This window comes from Aulonocara stuartgranti, assembly GCF_965226115.1.
Source record: "Aulonocara stuartgranti genome assembly, chromosome: 16".
Classification (NCBI taxonomy): Eukaryota; Metazoa; Chordata; class Actinopteri; order Cichliformes; family Cichlidae; genus Aulonocara; species Aulonocara stuartgranti.
In genome coordinates, this window is record NC_138952.1 from 30,002,982 (window position 1) to 30,023,578 (window position 20,597).

At 39.1% G+C, this 20,597-nt stretch overlaps 3 protein-coding genes across 4 annotated transcripts; all 3 read right to left on the reverse strand.

Annotated features, from left to right (window-relative positions):
• Positions 1-28: 28 nt before the first annotated feature.
• Positions 29-11,966, reverse strand: LOC309691000 (uncharacterized protein). 2 transcript variants are annotated; one of them, XM_082508520.1, is made up of 19 exons: positions 11,735-11,966; positions 10,915-11,040; positions 10,669-10,831; positions 10,363-10,555; positions 8,940-9,041; positions 7,995-8,066; positions 7,725-7,826; positions 6,765-6,836; positions 6,495-6,596; positions 5,540-5,611; positions 5,270-5,371; positions 4,323-4,394; positions 4,053-4,154; positions 3,094-3,165; positions 2,824-2,925; positions 2,488-2,593; positions 1,526-1,684; positions 1,391-1,444; positions 29-958 (listed from the first exon to the last, which is right to left on the reverse strand). In XM_082508520.1, the coding sequence occupies exons 2-19, from the start codon at positions 11,015-11,017 to the stop codon at positions 711-713; spliced, it is 1,998 nt and encodes a 665-aa protein (XP_082364646.1). In that variant the 5' UTR covers positions 11,018-11,040; positions 11,735-11,966; the 3' UTR covers positions 29-710. The 2 variants fall into 2 exon arrangements, with proteins under 2 accessions (XP_082364646.1, XP_082364645.1); XM_082508519.1 differs by having other exon boundaries at positions 1,391-1,447.
• Positions 11,967-13,914: 1,948 nt separating this feature from the next.
• LOC309691021 (olfactory receptor 6N2-like) lies at positions 13,915-14,826 on the reverse strand (the record flags this gene model as incomplete). The annotated part of the gene is made up of 1 exon (XM_082508549.1): positions 13,915-14,826. The coding sequence occupies one exon, from the start codon at positions 14,824-14,826 to the stop codon at positions 13,915-13,917; it is 912 nt and encodes a 303-aa protein (XP_082364675.1).
• Positions 14,827-19,649: 4,823 nt separating this feature from the next.
• Positions 19,650-20,597, reverse strand: LOC309691208 (olfactory receptor 6N2-like; the record flags this gene model as incomplete). The annotated part of the gene is made up of 1 exon (XM_082508801.1): positions 19,650-20,597. The coding sequence occupies one exon, from the start codon at positions 20,595-20,597 to the stop codon at positions 19,650-19,652; it is 948 nt and encodes a 315-aa protein (XP_082364927.1).

Here is a 20,597-nt window from a genome sequence, read left to right on the forward strand (position 1 = left end):
GGCAGGACTATACTACGTCAATCCGCCCGGTGGTGGTTTAAGTGGACTACCCTTTTGAAAGGACTTAGAGCCAAGGGAGCGAGGTTAAAGTGTTCGAAAAAATCTGAAAAAAATTTGGGTCACTTCAGACCTCATACACTCCCTATAGAAGTCTAGATACACTGATACACACCAACCAGACTCTATTGTGTTTTCTGGAGACATTGTCCACTTGACAACAATGTGTTTTATGAGGTCCAAAAAAAGCAATATTGGGTCTTTAAAGGGACAATGATGTAATATTTAAATAGCTCATCATTACCATGAATACACATCTGACAGGACACAGGATTACTGGAACATCATTTTATTAGTGTTCTTGGATCTGAACATTAATTTTAACCATAAATAAAAAAAGAAATCTATGGACAAAAATGCCCACGCTTCCCACAGAAATATAAAAATATAGAAAACAGAAAAATTAAAAACATTTAAAATGAATTTTAATAGTTTAAAGGTAAATATTAAGGGGAGAAAATATGCATTTATAATTTTTTATTTTAAATATAACCCGTCAAAAAAAACCCTAAATAAATTAAATGTAAAAATTATGAAATACAAACTACTTCTGTATTTAACAAGAACTTTTTTTTCTTTAAACAGAACATCAGTGTTAACAACAATTGGCAATCTGACCAAGATGTAAAACCACAGCTCTCTAAACAGTTATTTTAGTTCATTTTTTTCTGCCTTTTTGCAGTTAATCCTCTGTTTCTTACAAAATCTCTTATGTTTTGAACTGTTCTTCCTGCCAACACCGGATCTTCTACCAATTTGCAATGACTGCATTCATTTTTGGTGGCTAGTTTCCCTTCGTTTATGTGGTCTTTCAAATGCCTCATCACTGCAGCAACCTCAGCCTTGGACCACATGTTTTTGGGAGCTCTTCGGGAATTGTGGGATTGAGCAGCATTTTTCTCTGGAAGATATATAAAGTAGTAGTAGTTAAAACAAACAAAAAACCAAACAAAAAAAACAAAAAACATTTGCTTGTTAAAAGAATGGATGCTACCCTGTACTAACTTCTGAAATGTGTTGCTACCATCAATATCAAAACGAGCTAAAATTCTGTTTGAAAATTTATCAAATTTCTAAAATGAGACAACATTTAGTGTTCCGCTGTGAATAAAAGACTGAATAAAAAGTTGAATAAAAGTCTCTTGATGCATGCTCAATCATCCAGGTAAGTAAATCCCAAAACGTTGATTCTGTTAATCTGGACGTAGCGTTTTCAGTGGGAGAAACATTTTGTCACTCATCCAAGTGACTTTTTGCCACCACTCTGCAGTTTGCCATATGTTGCAAAGTGATGAAACAATAATAAGCTTCGAGAACCAACTGCACCCCTTACCTTCAGAGGGAGCAGCAGTCTCACTTGCTGCAGGCATTGTGAGTAGTCCTTCATCTGCTGATTACACAATTTGATTAAGTTTTAATATTTGTAACAAACATTTTATCCACAGAAACCAAGCTAGTGGTAACTTACCACAATCTACAGTGTCTTGGGGCTGCGCTGTGTTTGTGGAATCAGCTACTGCATGTACAGGCTCACTGGTGCCACACGCCGACATTGTGAGTGATGTGTCATCATCATCTGATTCACTCTCACTGTCCTTTGTTTCAGCATCACTTAATGCAATTTCATCTGAGAAATTGTGGGGGAAAAAAACCACAAAAACCAAACACATACAACCCCCCCAAAAACCTCACATTAACAACGAGATATGACAAAAAACAGAGCAAATACTGGAAATTATAGTACATAGTTTTACTATTTAAGGCCTGCTGCTGGGTTGTTGCCCTCCTATGGCCTACTCCACATCCAGGTAGCACCTCCATGCTCTGGACACTACACTAACAGACACAGCAAACCTTCTTGCCACAGCTCACATTGATGTGCTACGCTAGATGAGCTGCACTACCTGAGCCACTTGTGTGGGTTGTAGACTGTCTCATGCTACCACTAAAATGAAATCACCGCCAGCATTCAAAAGTGACCATAACATCAGCCAGAAAGAATAAGTGCTGAGAAGTGGTCTGTGGTCACCACCTGCAGAACCAGTCCTTTATTATGGTGAATTGACTATAATTTCCACTTGTTGTCTACTCTATTTGCAAAACAGCATGTGAAACTGGTTGTCAGTGTTACTTCCTAAGTGAACAGTTTGATATAACAGAAGTGTGACTGACTTGGAGTAACATCGCATTGTTTAAGTGTTCCCTTTATTATTTTGAGCAGTTTATGTTATGGAATGGGGAATTGAGGACAATCCCAAGTATACCATTTTTACAAGGTCCTGCACCAATGAGGTAATACTACATTTCTTTAATTAGACGTGACCACCCATTAATTAAAAAGGGAGCAGTGTTCATTTCAGCTAGTCTTAACTTGTTGAACTCCATTAATGCTTTTTACTATATAATGTACCTATTCACTAAATGTCTCACCTTTGCACTTATAGCCAAGCCACTTGAGGGAGGAAACCAGTCCCACACACTGAATGCACTTGTCCAAAGATGATATTGTTGTGCACACCAGACGATGATTGTGACACTGTTAGCAAAATATTGCAACATTTATTTGTTTTGGACAGTTGGAAAGGTGAGGTGTTTTCAATTCAGTTGCAGATATCAACTAATAAACTTCGTCCATGTAAATCACATCACACCCAGGTGACTGCCAAACACACACACACACACACACACACACACACACAGCATCCATAAAGAATGATGATAGATTAAATTATTAGTTCATTAAGTGGTACACTGGATTATATTTACCCTTTCAGGCTCTGGATGTTTCAGGTCCAGATCATTGTTTGGAAAGCTGTTTGGTTGCGGCTTTAGGCAGCTCACAGTCTTCTGAATCTGGCTGGTCTCAGTCTTCGTGTGTAACAGATAGAGAATGAAGACAAAAGAACAGTAATCTGACAGTTACTAAAAATGCATCACTCAAGAGGATGAATAGACCATTTCACTATCGGCAAATAGCGTAAGGTACACATCGTGCATGAGAAACATTCATTAAAATCTGTCCTAGGTCAATGTTACCTCTTCAAAATCTTGCACTGAAGAAGAATGCATGGCTTCTGAGCCTTGCTGAGGCATTTCTTCATCAAGATCCTGCAACAAAGAAAAGATGGCACAAAGATTAGACCAAGTGCTCTTCTTGCAACTGTACTGGGCAGGCCTGTGCTTCTGTTTTTAATTTGCATGTGTGTGTGTGTGTGTGTGGGGGGGGGGGGGGGGGTGGGGGGGGCTTTCCACTCAAGAAATGTTTTCTTCTGAAAAAAATACTGGCTACAATAATTAACAACTGATTCCTTTGCAATCATCCATCCTCTTCCACTTATCCTTATCAGGATTGTGGGGTAGCAGTTTTGGGGCCTATACCAGCTACCATAGGGCAGTACAACCTGGACAGATCGCCAGTCTAACATGGAAGGACAAGCATTTGCATTCACACCAAAGGGCAGTTTTGAATCACCAGTTAACCTAACCCCATAAGCTACATCTTTGGACTGTGGGAAGAAGCCAGAGTACACAGCCAGAGAGAGCCCATGCACTAAAGCAGTAAAAAGTGCCTAAAACAAGTTAAGAAGTTGTATAGTACTATCTATCTTAATGTTCAAGCCTGAGTTTCAAAAAATTTCAACATAGAAACAAAGCACATGCAGTCAGTTCTGCATGCTGTAGGTCAAACTGTCAAGACATACGAGAAGACCCCTCCTAAAACCAGAGTGATGTCACCATGAAGCAAACTTTGACGGAGTCCCCCAATAACAGTGTGGTCCTCCTAAGTCACATTTGGGTGGTTAACACACACACACACACACTCAGATGTTATCCAGACTTGCACTTTGAAACAATGAAAAGGACCTACAAGCCACGGTCCATGTAAATCACATCACACCCAGGTGACAGCCAAACACACACACACACAGCATCCATAAAGAATGATGATAGATTAAATTATTAGTTCATTAAGTGGTACACTGGATTATATTTACCCTTTCAGGCTCTGGATGTTTCAGGTCCAGATCATTGTTTGGAAAGCTGTTTGGTTGCGGCTTTAGGCAGCTCACAGTCTTCTGAATCTGGCTGGTCTCAGTCTTCGTGTGTAACAGATAGAGAATGAAGACAAAAGAACAGTAATCTGACAGTTACTAAAAATGCATCACTCAAGAGGATGAATAAACCATTTCACTATCGGCAAATAGCGTAAGGTACACATCGTGCATGAGAAACATTCATTAAAATCTGTCCTAGGTCAATGTTACCTCTTCAAAATCTTGCACTGAAGAAGAATGCATGGCTTCTGAGCCTTGCTGAGGCATTTCTTCATCAAGATCCTGCAACAAAGAAAAGATGGCACAAAGATTAGACCAAGTGCTCTTCTTGCAACTGTACTGGGCAGGCCTGTGCTTCTGTTTTTAATTTGCATGTGTGTGTGTGTGTGTGGGGGGGGGGGGCTTTCCACTCAAGAAATGTTTTCTTCTGAAAAAAATACTGGCTACAATAATTAACAACTGATTCCTTTGCAATCATCCATCCTCTTCCACTTATCCTTATCAGGATTGTGGGGTAGCAGTTTTGGGGCCTATACCAGCTACCATAGGGCAGTACAACCTGGACAGATCACCAGTCTAACATGGAAGGACAAGCATTTGCATTCACACCAAAGGGCAGTTTTGAATCACCAGTTAACCTAACCCCATAAGCTACATCTTTGGACTGTGGGAAGAAGCCAGAGTACACAGCGAGAGAGCCCATGCACTACCAGCAGTAAAAAGTGCCTAAAACAAGTTAAGTTGTATAGTACTATCTATCTTAATGTTCAAGCCTGAGTTTCAAACCACATAGAAACAAAGCACATGCAGTCAGTTCTGCATGCTGTAGGTCAAACTGTCAAGAAATACGAGAAGACCCCTCCTAAAGCCAGAGTGATGTCACCATGAAGCAAACTTTGACGGAGTCTCCCAATAACAGTGTGGTCCTCCTAAGTCACATTTGGGTGGTTAACACACACACACACACACACACACTCAGATGTTATCCAGACTTGCACTTTGAAACAATGAAAAGGACCTACAAGCCACAGTCCATGTAAATCACATCACACCCAGGTGACTGCCAAACACACACACACACACACACACAGCATCCATAAGGAATGATGATAGATTAAATTATTAGTTCATTAAGTGGTACACTGGATTATATTTACCCTTTCAGGCTCTGGATGTTTCAGGTCCAGATCATTGTTTGGAAAGCTGTTTGGTTGCGGCTTTAGGCAGCTCACAGTCTTCTGAATCTGGCTGGTCTCAGTCTTCGTGTGTAACAGATAGAGAATGAAGACAAAAGAACAGTAATCTGACAGTTACTAAAAATGCATCACTCAAGAGGATGAATAAACCATTTCACTATCGGCAAATAGCGTAAGGTACACATCGTGCATGAGAAACATTCATTAAAATCTGTCCTAGGTCAATGTTACCTCTTCAAAATCTTGCACTGAAGAAGAATGCATGGCTTCTGAGCCTTGCTGAGGCATTTCTTCATCAAGATCCTGCAACAAAGAAAAGATGGCACAAAGATTAGACCAAGTGCTCTTCTTGCAACTGTACTGGGCAGGCCTGTGCTTCTGTTTTTAATTTGCATGTGTGTGTGTGTGTGTGTGGGGGGGGGGGGGGGGGGGGCTTTCCACTCAAGAAATGTTTTCTTCTGAAAAAAATACTGGCTACAATAATTAACAACTGATTCCTTTGCAATCATCCATCCTCTTCCACTTATCCTTATCAGGATTGTGGGGTAGCAGTTTTGGGGCCTATACCAGCTACCATAGGGCAGTACAACCTGGACAGATCACCAGTCTAACATGGAAGGACAAGCATTTGCATTCACACCAAAGGGCAGTTTTGAATCACCAGTTAACCTAACCCCATAAGCTACATCTTTGGACTGTGGGAAGAAGCCAGAGTACACAGCCAGAGAGAGCCCATGCACTAAAGCAGTAAAAAGTGCCTAAAACAAGTTAAGAAGTTGTATAGTACTATCTATCTTAATGTTCAAGCCTGAGTTTCAAAAAATTTCAACATAGAAACAAAGCACATGCAGTCAGTTCTGCATGCTGTAGGTCAAACTGTCAAGACATACGAGAAGACCCCTCCTAAAACCAGAGTGATGTCACCATGAAGCAAACTTTGACGGAGTCCCCCAATAACAGTGTGGTCCTCCTAAGTCACATTTGGGTGGTTAACACACACACACACACACTCAGATGTTATCCAGACTTGCACTTTGAAACAATGAAAAGGACCTACAAGCCACGGTCCATGTAAATCACATCACACCCAGGTGACTGCCAAACACACACACACACACAGCATCCATAAAGAATGATGATAGATTAAATTATTAGTTCATTAAGTGGTACACTGGATTATATTTACCCTTTCAGGCTCTGGATGTTTCAGGTCCAGATCATTGTTTGGAAAGCTGTTTGGTTGCGGCTTTAGGCAGCTCACAGTCTTCTGAATCTGGCTGGTCTCAGTCTTCGTGTGTAACAGATAGAGAATGAAGACAAAAGAACAGTAATCTGACAGTTACTAAAAATGCATCACTCAAGAGGATGAATAGACCATTTCACTATCGGCAAATAGCGTAAGGTACACATCGTGCATGAGAAACATTCATTAAAATCTGTCCTAGGTCAATGTTACCTCTTCAAAATCTTGCACTGAAGAAGAATGCATGGCTTCTGAGCCTTGCTGAGGCATTTCTTCATCAAGATCCTGCAACAAAGAAAAGATGGCACAAAGATTAGACCAAGTGCTCTTCTTGCAACTGTACTGGGCAGGCCTGTGCTTCTGTTTTTAATTTGCATGTGTGTGTGTGTGTGGGGGGGGGGGGGGGGGGTGGGGGTGGGGGGGGCTTTCCACTCAAGAAATGTTTTCTTCTGAAAAAAATACTGGCTACAATAATTAACAACTGATTCCTTTGCAATCATCCATCCTCTTCCACTTATCCTTATCAGGATTGTGGGGTAGCAGTTTTGGGGCCTATACCAGTTACCATAGGGCAGTACAACCTGGACAGATCACCAGTCTAACATGGAAGGACAAGCATTTGCATTCACACCAAAGGGCAGTTTTGAATCACCAGTTAACCTAACCCCATAAGCTACATCTTTGGACTGTGGGAAGAAGCCAGAGTACACAGCCAGAGAGAGCCCATGCACTAAAGCAGTAAAAAGTGCCTAAAACAAGTTAAGAAGTTGTATAGTACTATCTATCTTAATGTTCAAGCCTGAGTTTCAAAAAATTTCAACATAGAAACAAAGCACATGCAGTCAGTTCTGCATGCTGTAGGTCAAACTGTCAAGACATACGAGAAGACCCCTCCTAAAACCAGAGTGATGTCACCATGAAGCAAACTTTGACGGAGTCCCCCAATAACAGTGTGGTCCTCCTAAGTCACATTTGGGTGGTTAACACACACACACACACTCAGATGTTATCCAGACTTGCACTTTGAAACAATGAAAAGGACCTACAAGCCACGGTCCATGTAAATCACATCACACCCAGGTGACAGCCAAACACACACACACACAGCATCCATAAAGAATGATGATAGATTAAATTATTAGTTCATTAAGTGGTACACTGGATTATATTTACCCTTTCAGGCTCTGGATGTTTCAGGTCCAGATCATTGTTTGGAAAGCTGTTTGGTTGCGGCTTTAGGCAGCTCACAGTCTTCTGAATCTGGCTGGTCTCAGTCTTCGTGTGTAACAGATAGAGAATGAAGACAAAAGAACAGTAATCTGACAGTTACTAAAAATGCATCACTCAAGAGGATGAATAAACCATTTCACTATCGGCAAATAGCGTAAGGTACACATCGTGCATGAGAAACATTCATTAAAATCTGTCCTAGGTCAATGTTACCTCTTCAAAATCTTGCACTGAAGAAGAATGCATGGCTTCTGAGCCTTGCTGAGGCATTTCTTCATCAAGATCCTGCAACAAAGAAAAGATGGCACAAAGATTAGACCAAGTGCTCTTCTTGCAACTGTACTGGGCAGGCCTGTGCTTCTGTTTTTAATTTGCATGTGTGTGTGTGTGTGTGGGGGGGGGGGGGCTTTCCACTCAAGAAATGTTTTCTTCTGAAAAAAATACTGGCTACAATAATTAACAACTGATTCCTTTGCAATCATCCATCCTCTTCCACTTATCCTTATCAGGATTGTGGGGTAGCAGTTTTGGGGCCTATACCAGCTACCATAGGGCAGTACAACCTGGACAGATCACCAGTCTAACATGGAAGGACAAGCATTTGCATTCACACCAAAGGGCAGTTTTGAATCACCAGTTAACCTAACCCCATAAGCTACATCTTTGGACTGTGGGAAGAAGCCAGAGTACACAGCCAGAGAGAGCCCATGCACTAAAGCAGTAAAAAGTGCCTAAAACAAGTTAAGAAGTTGTATAGTACTATCTATCTTAATGTTCAAGACTGAGTTTCAAAAAAATTTCAACATAGAAACAAAGCACATGCAGTCAGTTCTGCATGCTGTAGGTCAAACTGTCAAGACATACGAGAAGACCCCTCCTAAAACCAGAGTGATGTCACCATGAAGCAAACTTTGACGGAGTCCCCCAATAACAGTGTGGTCCTCCTAAGTCACATTTGGGTGGTTAACACACACACACACACACACAGATGTTATCCAGACTTGCACTTTGAAACAATGAAAAGGACCTACAAGCCACGGTCCATGTAAATCACATCACACCCAGGTGACTGCCAAACACACACACACACAGCATCCATAAAGAATGATGATAGATTAAATTATTAGTTCATTAAGTGGTACACTGGATTATATTTACCCTTTCAGGCTCTGGATGTTTCAGGTCCAGATCATTGTTTGGAAAGCTGTTTGGTTGCGGCTTTAGGCAGCTCACAGTCTTCTGAATCTGGCTGGTCTCCGTCTTCGTGTGTAACAGATAGAAAATGAATATACAGTGCATTTTTGAAGAGGATTTTGAAACATTAAATAAACTGTATGAGAAAGATAAGTTTCAAGCTATTGTCTTTAAAATATTCACTTTCATGTATAGAGAATTTAAGGCCCTATGATTAAGAGACAAATAGTCAGTGTGATTTCTTTATTTTTTAAGCCATTGCTAAAGGAGTAAAACAATCACCTGTAGCAGCAACGAACTGTCACTAGGGCCCATTTATCTTCGAGGGACAAAATTTAAAATGAATCTAACTAAAGAGGCTACACAGCAAAATCTCCAGTGTTAAATTAACACTAGAGAGTGTCTATATGGGTCCACACAACACTGTTGAGTGTTGAATTAACACTTTTGACAGTGTTATATGTTTAAAAGTAACCTAGTCAGTTTTGAAGATTAACAAAGACTAACACTGAGCAGTGCTGATTTTCTAACACTGGAATATTTCTAACATTTTGAGTTATTTTCCAGTGTTAGAAAATCAGCACTGCTCAGTGTTAGCCATTGTTAATCTTCAAAACTGACTAGGTTACTTTTAAACATATAACACTGTCAAAAGTGTTAATTTAACACTCAACAGTGTTGTATTTAACACTCAGAGGTGTGGACCCTTATAGACACTCTCCAGTGTTAATTTAACACTGGAGATTTTGCTGTGTAGAATCACATTAAACATCAATCACTGTTAAAATTTAGAAACCGAAAGCCATTTTTTATTTCTGCATACCTGCTGATATTTTTTTAGTGCTTTTAGAGGGCTTTGATGTGGCAGCCATCACAATTGCCTGTTTTCCATTAGTACCTACCCCTGTTTTTCCAGTAGGTTATAGTACCATGTAGTTTTTCAGTAACTACTGCACCAAGGTTCCAAGTGATCCAAAGTGATCAGAAAATTTGACATAGACTGAATGCCACCAGGTGGCTGGTCAATGGTGTCACTCGATAAGTTATGAGTGCGCCTCCTTCGTGAAAATCCAAGCCATCATTTTTGAAACTCTGAAATGTTTGAAATAGCGACCAAAATTAACAGCGTGATCCTTGAATTGAACACTAAAGCATAGACTGAGCAGCAGGCATTTTGTCACCTTGACGTCCATGCTTGCTGTGGCATTTATATCACTGGATGCTCGGCTGCATTGCTATAGTTACCCCAGGCACAGTAGGTGATACTCAATTTCAGTGAAAAACTAGATGCCGTAAGTCACGTTAAGCCAATTTGAGTAGGTACAAATGTAAAAATGGCTTAGGGTATGCAATTTATCAGTTCCAAAAAGTACAATTGTAGAAATACCTTGCATCTCCAGAGCCAATCCGAGTCACCATAATTATAGTCTATTTCTTCACCTGGACTTATGTCTCTGCTTGCAAATAAGCATAGATGGGGCTTTCCATTGATATTTAATATTTTCATCTTAGCACTTGGACTGATGTGGTTGTCGTTGACAAGTCTGCCTAATGACCCATCTTCTTGAGATGCATCCACACTGTGGGGTTAGGCAAAAAAGTATTAGCTTAACTAGTTAGGAAGCTTTTTTTTCATAAATCAAAAGCAATGTGTAATTTAATCTTAATCAAACTACACTGATATAATACGCACCACCAGAGTTTTCCATCAAACTTGAATTCAAACATGAACACCTTCAGGCTGTCATGATAAACTCTGTGTCTCCGCTCACATTCTTCTTTTGTTATGAGTTTACCTCTGTATTCCAAAAGAAAGTCTCCTTTTTGGAATGGAACAGTCGTGAAAATGCCCCGACCTGAATTGCAGAGGCATACCAAGTGAGTGACAAAAGACAAAGTGACAAACTCCAAATCTAATCCAAACTAAAGACCAACTTACCTTTGAAGGCATTTATGTAGTGGATATCAAGTCCCAGTTTGTCCCTTCCAGCAGAAACATGACAGACTGCATCCTCCCGTGGAGGAATGCGTCTCCTTCGCATGTTCTCCTGTACGTTTTGATTGGCTGTATTACCAAAGCATATAAAGTATTACGATTATCGTCATCATTGTCATCATCATCAGTAGTAGCAGAACTAGCAGTAGTGTAGTTTACAGCATAAACACAGCTGACTTATTCATAGTGCTAATTTATGCCTTCTTTTAAAATGTTAAAGGCCTAGTACTCAAAATGGCGACATGTGACATTTCTGTAATGGCGACTGCAGAGAGTGATACAAGTACTGAGAAAGCTTAGGCATCAAAACTGTAAGAAGTTTTTTCTTCAGGCATATAAATAAATACACGACTAAATACACTTATACCCTTGCTTTTATTTTAGGGCTGTCAGCAGAATGGACAGACATTGGACAAACTGCCCGAAATTAGCTAACAGCGACATCAGGGATTTTGACTCAGACTGCGCTGGTTTAATTGTTAATCGCGTTAGTCGCGATGTCGGCATTAACACGTTTAAGCCACAATAATGCTTTAACACCGAGTAAATCCTAACACGGGTTAGCCCGCTTTATCGCGTTGACGCGGTTAGTCGTCAGCCCTATTTTATTTACTCAATGACAAACGCTGGGGCCGTTTTACTTCTTCAAAGACTCACTAACAGTCCATAAAGCATAAATTAAACCAGTTTAATATAGGCCTGTGCACCTATAATTTCATATAGTATTAAAGTCATGGTGCATTTTACATTAAAAAAGGCTTACCTTTGTGTTTTTAATCCGTCTTCGTATTGCCGTCGACATACACTTGTTAAAGGGCACGCGCGCGAAAGTTGTGGCGCCGTTTCCTGTAGGTACCGCCTATATATATAGCCTACCAATCACAATGACTTCCGGCCGTGTGTATTGAAAATGTGTATTAAATTGCAGTACCTACACACATCCACTCTAACTCGAAACGTCGCTGTGCAATACACTGGAATACACAAAAATCAGGTGAGGGGGTATAGGTGGAAAATCTTTTAATTATAGTTTAATAAATGAATTTACACTACAGTTTAAGCAAATACAGGTCAAAAGATAAATAATGACCTCATAAGAAGTAGAAAAAATTATTATTTAGACACTTAAAAATGCATTTACAAGTCATGTTTTAGGGGGACACATGAATACACAGCAAAAAGTCCAGGTACAGCGCAGGTCAAATGTCAATCCATACCACATAGACGCACTCACACAGACACACACACACACACACACACACACACACACACACACACAAACCACAAGCGCACACAATATAACCTTACATAAGAATATATAACCTTTGTTTGGCTCCAAAATTTTACAGCCCTACAGGAATAAATCTAAAAAAATCATCAATTCATCAGTGGAAAAAAATAAAAAAATGAAACTAGTTGTAAACCAATTACATAAAAAGAGCACTGACCGAAAGAGCGTCCATTTAATATTGGAAAATTATTTGGTGATGAGTATATTATGAGTATTATGAGTGATAACCTTAGTGTGTGAAATTTAAATTTACTGCATTGAGGTAAAGCAGGACAACCACAGAGATGAGTTGACTGTCAGAGGCCATTAGAAAATAATTTGTAACCTTCACCAAAGCTGTTTCTGTCTTGTGATGAGCTCTGAAACATGACTGAAACTGTTCAAATAAACAATTTCTCTGACGATTAACAGTTACATATTTTACAACTATTTTTTACAATTACGACAATTTTTGAGATAACAGTAAGGTTGCCTATTAGTCTATTATTAGCTAAAACATCTAAGTGAAGAGATGGTCTTCTAAGTACTACTTCCAGCTTAGAGGTCTGTGGTACACAACCGATTAATAGTGTAATACTGAAATATATCTAACATTCATTTAGAAACGTCTTTTTATTATAGTTATTTTTAGACTGTTTTTTCCTGTATTTGATTATGTGAATTTAGAAATTCAGTAAAATATATTTACTGGCTATATTATAAAATGTATTTAATTCAAATGTTTACTTTCATGTGAGGTAATTAAAACAAAATCCTTTAAACTACTCTGAAGAGTTACAAGATTTGACCATTATATCTCCATAAAAAAACTGCTCATTTCGCAATAGTCACACCACATAATGAAATTCAGAATCACATAAACCTACATATAAATCAAACGGAAAATATATACTTTAGTCAGACCTACAATTTTTTGGTGATGTCAATCCATATGTTTTCAATATGCATTCTGAACCCTATTTCATTTACAGAGGGCTGCAATACAGATAAAAAAAAAACCTCGGCATGTTAATTCTCTCGCTTCCTTATGTACTTGTCCTCATGTCAAACTACTTCCTCCATATTTTCAGTTATCTTCATACATAGTCTCAGCTTTTGGATTTGATTGTGAGAACCAATAAATATGAAATCACAGTATAAAATTATGAACACATTTCTTTATTCAGAAATCTATATGGGAAAAGTGATATCAGACAGGTAGGATCTTGCTATTTTCTTACTTTCATTTAGAATTTTAAATAATGATCCGCTCTCTGTTGCACAAGGAAAAGGCCCAGTTTTTGAATCTCACACTATGACCACAGAAATCTGTGATATTATAATACAAAAGAGAAAAAGCTATATATTTTTGGTTTTCATTCAATCAATCATTTCAAATGTCCTTAAACTGTATATGAAGAAACAATATTATGAATAGGAGTAATGATAGTAATATTTTTTAATGAATAATCCAAAAATTACTGAACAGAATCACATGCTTTGAATAGCTGGAGAAGTTTATCAGTTTTTACACTGAAAAGAAAATGTCTCAGAAATGATAGGTCTTATTAAAGACCTACCAAAGATCAGATATCATTTAACACCTCTTAAATAAACACTAAAAAACAATTTTTAACAAAAGACTATAAAAGTCTACAATAGTTTACATTAGTTCAAGAGAACAACCTTTTGAGGTTTTTAGAGATTTCTTTCATTTTTAGTCCATATATTATTGGATTGCAAAGAGGGTTATATGTTATAAATTGCAATGTCATTATAAAACGTGCAGTTTTAGGAAACTCTGATTCCAGTCTAACTATAACCATATCATAAGTAACCAAACAAGAATAGTTAATTAGAACTAGCACATGAGGCAAACAGGTTTGTGCAGCTTTTTTTCTGACATTTCCACAACTCTGACAGGCAACTATAATTATCTTTATGTATGTAAAAAGTATAAAAAGCATGGGGAAAAGTGCACCATTAAATAGAACAACCATACCATATATAGATAGTTCTTTTGAAGTTACACAATAAAGATGATTTACAGAATTGTTACAAAATATACCTTTCAAAGTAAAGTTACAGAGTGGTGTAATAGAATTTCTTAGTACTGGCACTACAATCTGAATAGCAGGTAAAAACCAGGACATTATCAGGAAAATACTGACTCTTGTTCTTCTCATTATAGAAGGATATTGCAAAGGTTTACATATAGACACATATCTGTCATAAGCCATAGCTGACAGCAGTAAGAATTCTGAACTGCTTAAAACATAAAACATGAATACTTGAAAAAGACAGGCGTGATACAAAATAATCTGTTTTTCAGATAAGAAGTCAATCAAAAGCTTCGGGTAGATGACAGTGCTCAAAACAACAGAATTCACTAACAAAGCAGCAATGAAAATATACATAGGCTCATGAAGGCTTTTTTGAACTATGATGACCCACACAATAGTGGAATTGCTGCAAATTATTAGACCGTATACCATAAACATAATTACAAAATAAATATATCTGTATTTCTCCACTTCCACATGACCACCAAAAGTTATATATGTTATATTCATTTCAGCATTCATGAAAATCAGATATTACAAACTAAAATTTTAAACAGGCAGAATGTTTAAAACTAGTACATATAAAATATTATTATTCATAGATACCTAAACTTGGTGTGTGTTCATCTTTAGAAAGTGAACTGTTCAAATCAGACCAAATATGTGATGAAATGAAACTTCAAGCTCCATATATCTCATTCAACTCTCCACAAAGACCTATTACCATGTTCAACCTCTGGAGACATAAGCCGACAGTGGTTAGCCCTTACTTACACGGGTACATTTTCTGGCTCCTCCTCTTTTACTACATACATACGTGGGTATTAATTGAAAAACAAATTTTAAAGAAGAAAAAATTAGTTGACCGGCAGAAATGATAATAAAATAACAGCAAATATAGTCCTATATTTAAATATGTAATTCTGTTCAGGCTAAGAGAATTTCATGTAGATCGACATCATGCACACTGCAATGCAATGTGGGGAGAAAAAATAGTTAATGCACTTTAAGATAATTTCTGTTTCTGTTTTCTTTTTTCCTATTTCCATTGTGTTTTGTGTGCTTTTACAGCGTTTTTCTTATTGCTGGTGTTTTCTTAAGTTGCAGTCCGTTTGGCCTCTCAGGGCCACCGTAACAATTCCATAATTTACACAAATTTACTTTAGAGAATATAATTAATTGACAAATTTATAGAACAGTGAGGGTTCTTTTTAGAACACACCAATTTTTTCAATTATTTATTCCAATTCAAGTCTTTCAAGTCCAATAAATAGCTTGAAAGGTTACAAAGGTAAGTGATGAACTCCAAGAGGTTAAAAAAAAGGTAGGGTTTCCCAAAATCCTGTGTTGCAGAAAGTAGTGTGTTGCACAAAAAAGGTGAGAAAAAAGCAATTAACAGTGGAAGAGAGACAGACCAGCATAACACTTAAAAATTTAGGTCTTTCCTACAAAGAAATTGCAAAGAAAGTCAAGGTGTCAGTAAGTACGGTTCCCTTCACCATCAAAAGGCACTCAGAAATTTGGGGCAAACTCTGACAGGAAGAGGTCAAGCAGACCCCAAACCACAACTGAATCAGAGGACAAGTTCCCTAGAGTTAACAGCTTGCATGATAAGTGGTTCAAAGGACAATAGCTTCAAGCACAGCTTAGTAGTAAGCTGTAATAGTAAGCATGTCTCCATTTCAACTGTGAAGAGAGGACTTCGAGCTGCAGGTTTGACAGGACTAGCTGCAGCCAAAAAGCCATTGCTAAGACATCAGAATAAGACAAAGAGGCTTGCCTGGGCCATGAAGCAGACTACTGAAGACTGGAAGAAGAAATTATGGACTGATGAATCATAATTTGAAATACAGTACATCACGTAGGATCTTTGTCTTCTCTGGGCTACTCCATTTTGGGGCTGCCAGTGTCGATTATCTGTCTCCACCTCACTTCATTTCGAGCAAGATCCTCTGTCACACCAACCCTCCACATATCCTCCTTCACTATATCCAAGATCCTTCTCTGTGAACTTCATTTTTGTGTTCTGGCTGTTAGCTCCACATTCAACATCCCCTTTCCATCCTTTTATATCCACTATCCCTCCTCATCACATGTGCAGATCATCTCAATCTTGAATCTCTAGCTTTGCCTCCGAACTGCTTAACTTGACCTGTCCTTCTAAGATACTCATTTCTAATTTTGTTGCTCCTGGTCATTCCCAGTGGAAATCTTAGCATCTTCAACTCTACCATTTCACCTTCTGTCTTTTTTATCAGAGCCACCATCCCCAAAACATACATCAACTCTGCACTCTCTTCTCACCTGTCTTGGGTAGTGCCCATTGCTTTGAATGGTTGATCCCCTGTATTTAACTTATTTATCCTTGTGATTTCTTACATGTTCACCTTTCTCTCTCTTATTTACACACATGTATTCTGACTTTTTCCTACCGACTTTCATTCCTCTTCTAACCAGTCTATACCGCCATCTCTCCAGACTGTCTTCCAGTTATTCTCACTACACATCACAATGTCATTTGCGAACATTGTAGTTCATCCTGCCTTGCCCCATTTACCAACCTACCTATTCTTGTTAACAAGAAAGTGGCTCAGAGGTGATCCCTAGTGCAACATCCACCTTGGCTTGACCATTGTCTTGATGTTTTCCAAAAATAGTTTTCAAAATCTTTGATTAAATTAAATAGCAAAATGTTCCTTTAGAGTTCTTTGAGCGCTTTCTTTTTAGCACCACTCCTGTGGGTGGTGGCCTGTAAGCTCATCACATGCAGGAGGTGCCGTCTCCTGTAGTCCCACCACGCGCAGTAGGTGCCATAGGGGTCAGGTGCAATGTGTGCTGGGCAGCAGCCAGGGGCAGAGACCCTCAACTCTCACTCTGGCAGAGCTTCAACAGCATTCCTAGGGAGGTTGGAGACATTGAGTCCAAACGGACAATGTTCAGCACCTCCATTACTGAAGCTGCTGTACTGAGCTGCGACCACAAGGTGGTTGGTGCCTGTCGTGGTGGTAACCCCTGGACCAGATGGCAGGCACCAGAGGTAAAGGGAACCATGAGGCTGAAGAAGGAGTCCTCTTGGGCTTAGTTAGCCTGTGGGACTTCAGAGGCAGCTGATAGGTACTGACGGGCCAAGCGGAACGTGGCTTGGGCAGTGGCTGAAGCAAAACTGGGTGCGAGAGAGTTCGGAGAGGCCATGGAAACAGACTTTCAGACTGCCTTGAAGAGATTTTGGCTAACCAACAGCAGCTCAGGAGGCAAAAGCGGTGCTCTACTTGCACTGTGTAGGGGTGGAGGTGCTGACTTCGACTGAGGATATTGTCGGGCAGTGGAAGGAGTACTTCAAAGACCTCCTTAATCCCACTGAGACTTTAGGTACAAGGGGGATGCCTTGTCTATGTCCAGGAAAGAGGTCACGAAGGCAGTTAAAAAACTCCTTGGTGGAAGGCCCCTTGGGGTTACCCTGAGTTCCTGAAGGCTCTCAGTATTGTAGGGCTGTCTTGGTTCAAGGGGCCTCTGGATTGGCAAACCGGGATGGTGGTTCAAATGTTCAAGAAGGGGGACCAGAGGGCATGCTCCAACTATAGGAGGATCACACTTCTCTGCCTCCCCGGGAAAGTCTAGTCTAACTCCAGGGTGCTGGAAAGGAGAGTCGGTTCATTAGGCAAACCTCGAATGCAGGAGAAACAATGCAGTTTTTGTCCCAGTCCTGGAACCTTGGACAAGCTTAACCTCTCGAGGATACATGAGGGTGCATAGGAATCTGCCCAACCAGACTATATGTGTTTTTGGATTTGGAAAAGGCATTTTGGTATACTGTTGGAGGTGCTTAGGGAGTATGGGGTATCTGGCCCAATGCTACAGGCCATTTGATCCTTATACACCTGTTGCAAGAGCTTGGTCCCCATAGATGGCAATAACTTGCATTAATTTCTCCTGGGTGTTGCACTTCGCCAGGGCTGCCCTTTGCCCTTTTTCTGTTCATAATTTTTATGGACAGTATTTCTAGGCATAGCCAAGTGGCTCCCACTTGGGTGGTCTCAGAATCTCAATTCTGCTTTTTGCAGATGATGTGGTTCTGTTTGCTTCATCAGGTGATGGCCTCCAGCTCACACTGGAATGGTTGGCAGCCGAGTGTGGAGCGGTGGGAATAACAATCAGCACTTCCAAATCTGAGGCCATGACCCTTAGCCAGGAAAGGTTGGAGTGCCCACTATGTGCCAGGGACAAGTTCCTGCTTTAAGTGGGGGAGTTTAAGCATCTTGGGAGGGGCACAGAGTAGAGTCGCTGCTCCTTCACATTGAAAGGAACCAACTGAGGTGGTTCAGGTATCTGACAAGGATGCCTCCTAGATGCTTCCTGGGTGAGGTGTTCCAGGCATGTCCCACTGGGAGGAGGCCCTGGGGCAGACATGCTGGAGAGATTATATTTCTCGGCTGTCCAGGGAATGCCTTGCTTTTCCCCCAGACAAGCTGGGGGTGGCTGGGGACAGGAGGGTATGGGCTTCTCTTTTTAGGCTGCTGCCCCCATCACTCTGCCATCGATAAGTTGAAGAAAATGGATGGATGGTGGATTGCTTTTCCAGCCATTTTTTTGCTCACATCCTATCTTTTTTTAGGATGAGCTAATATATTGTAAAATAAGTAGTAATCTCATGTTAAGCATTTTACACGTTTGTTACTGTGATCTATGAATAATTAATCGGTGGTAAATAATCTGCAAATTATTGGATTCTTTTCTTATATGACAACTTTTTTGGAATTAGGATTGTACTTTTTCAAATGTTTTATGCACATTCAAGATAGACGGCAATAAATTACACTGGCCCATGATTTGTGACAAGGGAGGAAGATGTAGTTATTATAAAGCTATTGCAGCTATCACAGTTTTATAAAGTGTTACCACCCATTCCTTTAGTGGAAAATCTCTATTACACAGCATATATAAGAACCACCAATAATGTTATAAAAATCCAAAATAAAATATGAAAGTCTGACAAAATTAATCTGATAGTTTATTTGATTACTTATCCTCTTACCTATCTTGGAATTGGTGAACCTTTCATAAAAGAAGGCAATTTATATTTGTATTTAAATATGTCACCAAAAGCTGTTAATGTAAATTAACCATAGGTCTTAAACCCTATTCACATGAGCATTTTACTGAGCATAACAACAGACTTCAATACACTTTAATAATAATATTATGTTCAATTTATTTACAAATACAGATGAACACGGCATGGTTTATTTTTTCCTGTACTTTTCTGAATAATAGTTTGAATTACTTTATTAAATGAAAAGCATTTTCAATGATGGCAAGAAAATTATTACAAAACAAATTGTGGCACCTTAGCATTCAGAGTTAATACATGAAATGATTTTAGCATGATAGAAAAATCTTTTTAGCTGTTTAGAAATTTCCTTCATTTTGAGCCCATAAATGAATGGATTAAGCAATGGATGATAGAGCACTATTTGTAATGTCATTATTAATCGCGCAGTTTTGGGAAAATCTGATTCTACTCGAGCTATGCTTACATCATAGATACTTAAACAGGAGAAGCTAAATAAAACTAACAAATGGGGTAAACAGGTCTCCAAAGCTTTCTTCCTCACGTCTTTACAGCTTTGATAAGTGAGGATAAAAATGTTTGAGTATGTAAAAACTATGAAGAGCATAGGTAATATTACAAGATCTATTAAAGCAACTACTCCAAATACAGTAATTAATCGTGACATGACACACTGAAGAGTGTAAACTGCATTATTACAAAATATTCCTTTTAAGTTAAAGTTACACAATGTTGCTTCAGCACTCCCAGCTGTTAAGACTGCAATGTGACAAACAGGTACAAGCCATGCTACAGCCAAGAAAATACTCACAGTGGTTTTACTCATGATAGTTTGATATTGCAGAGGTTTACAAATAGCCACATATCTGTCATAGGCCATGGCTGCCAAGAGAAAGAACTCTGAACTGCCTAAAGTGTAAAACATAAAAAACTGAAAGAGACAGGCTGAATATGTTGTGACTTGTTTTTCAGATAAAAAGTCAATCAGCAGTTTGGGGTAAACAGTTGTGCTGTAAAGAACACAGTTCAGCAGCAAAGCAGCAATGAAAGTGTACATCGGCTCATGAAGGTTTTTATGAATCCAGATTATGTACACAATAGTAGAATTACTGCAGATTATTAAACTATATAATATAAAGAAAATGAAAAAATAAACATATCTGTACTTGTTAACTTCAACATACCCATCTAGAGTTAAATATGTAGCATTTAACACCTCATCCAT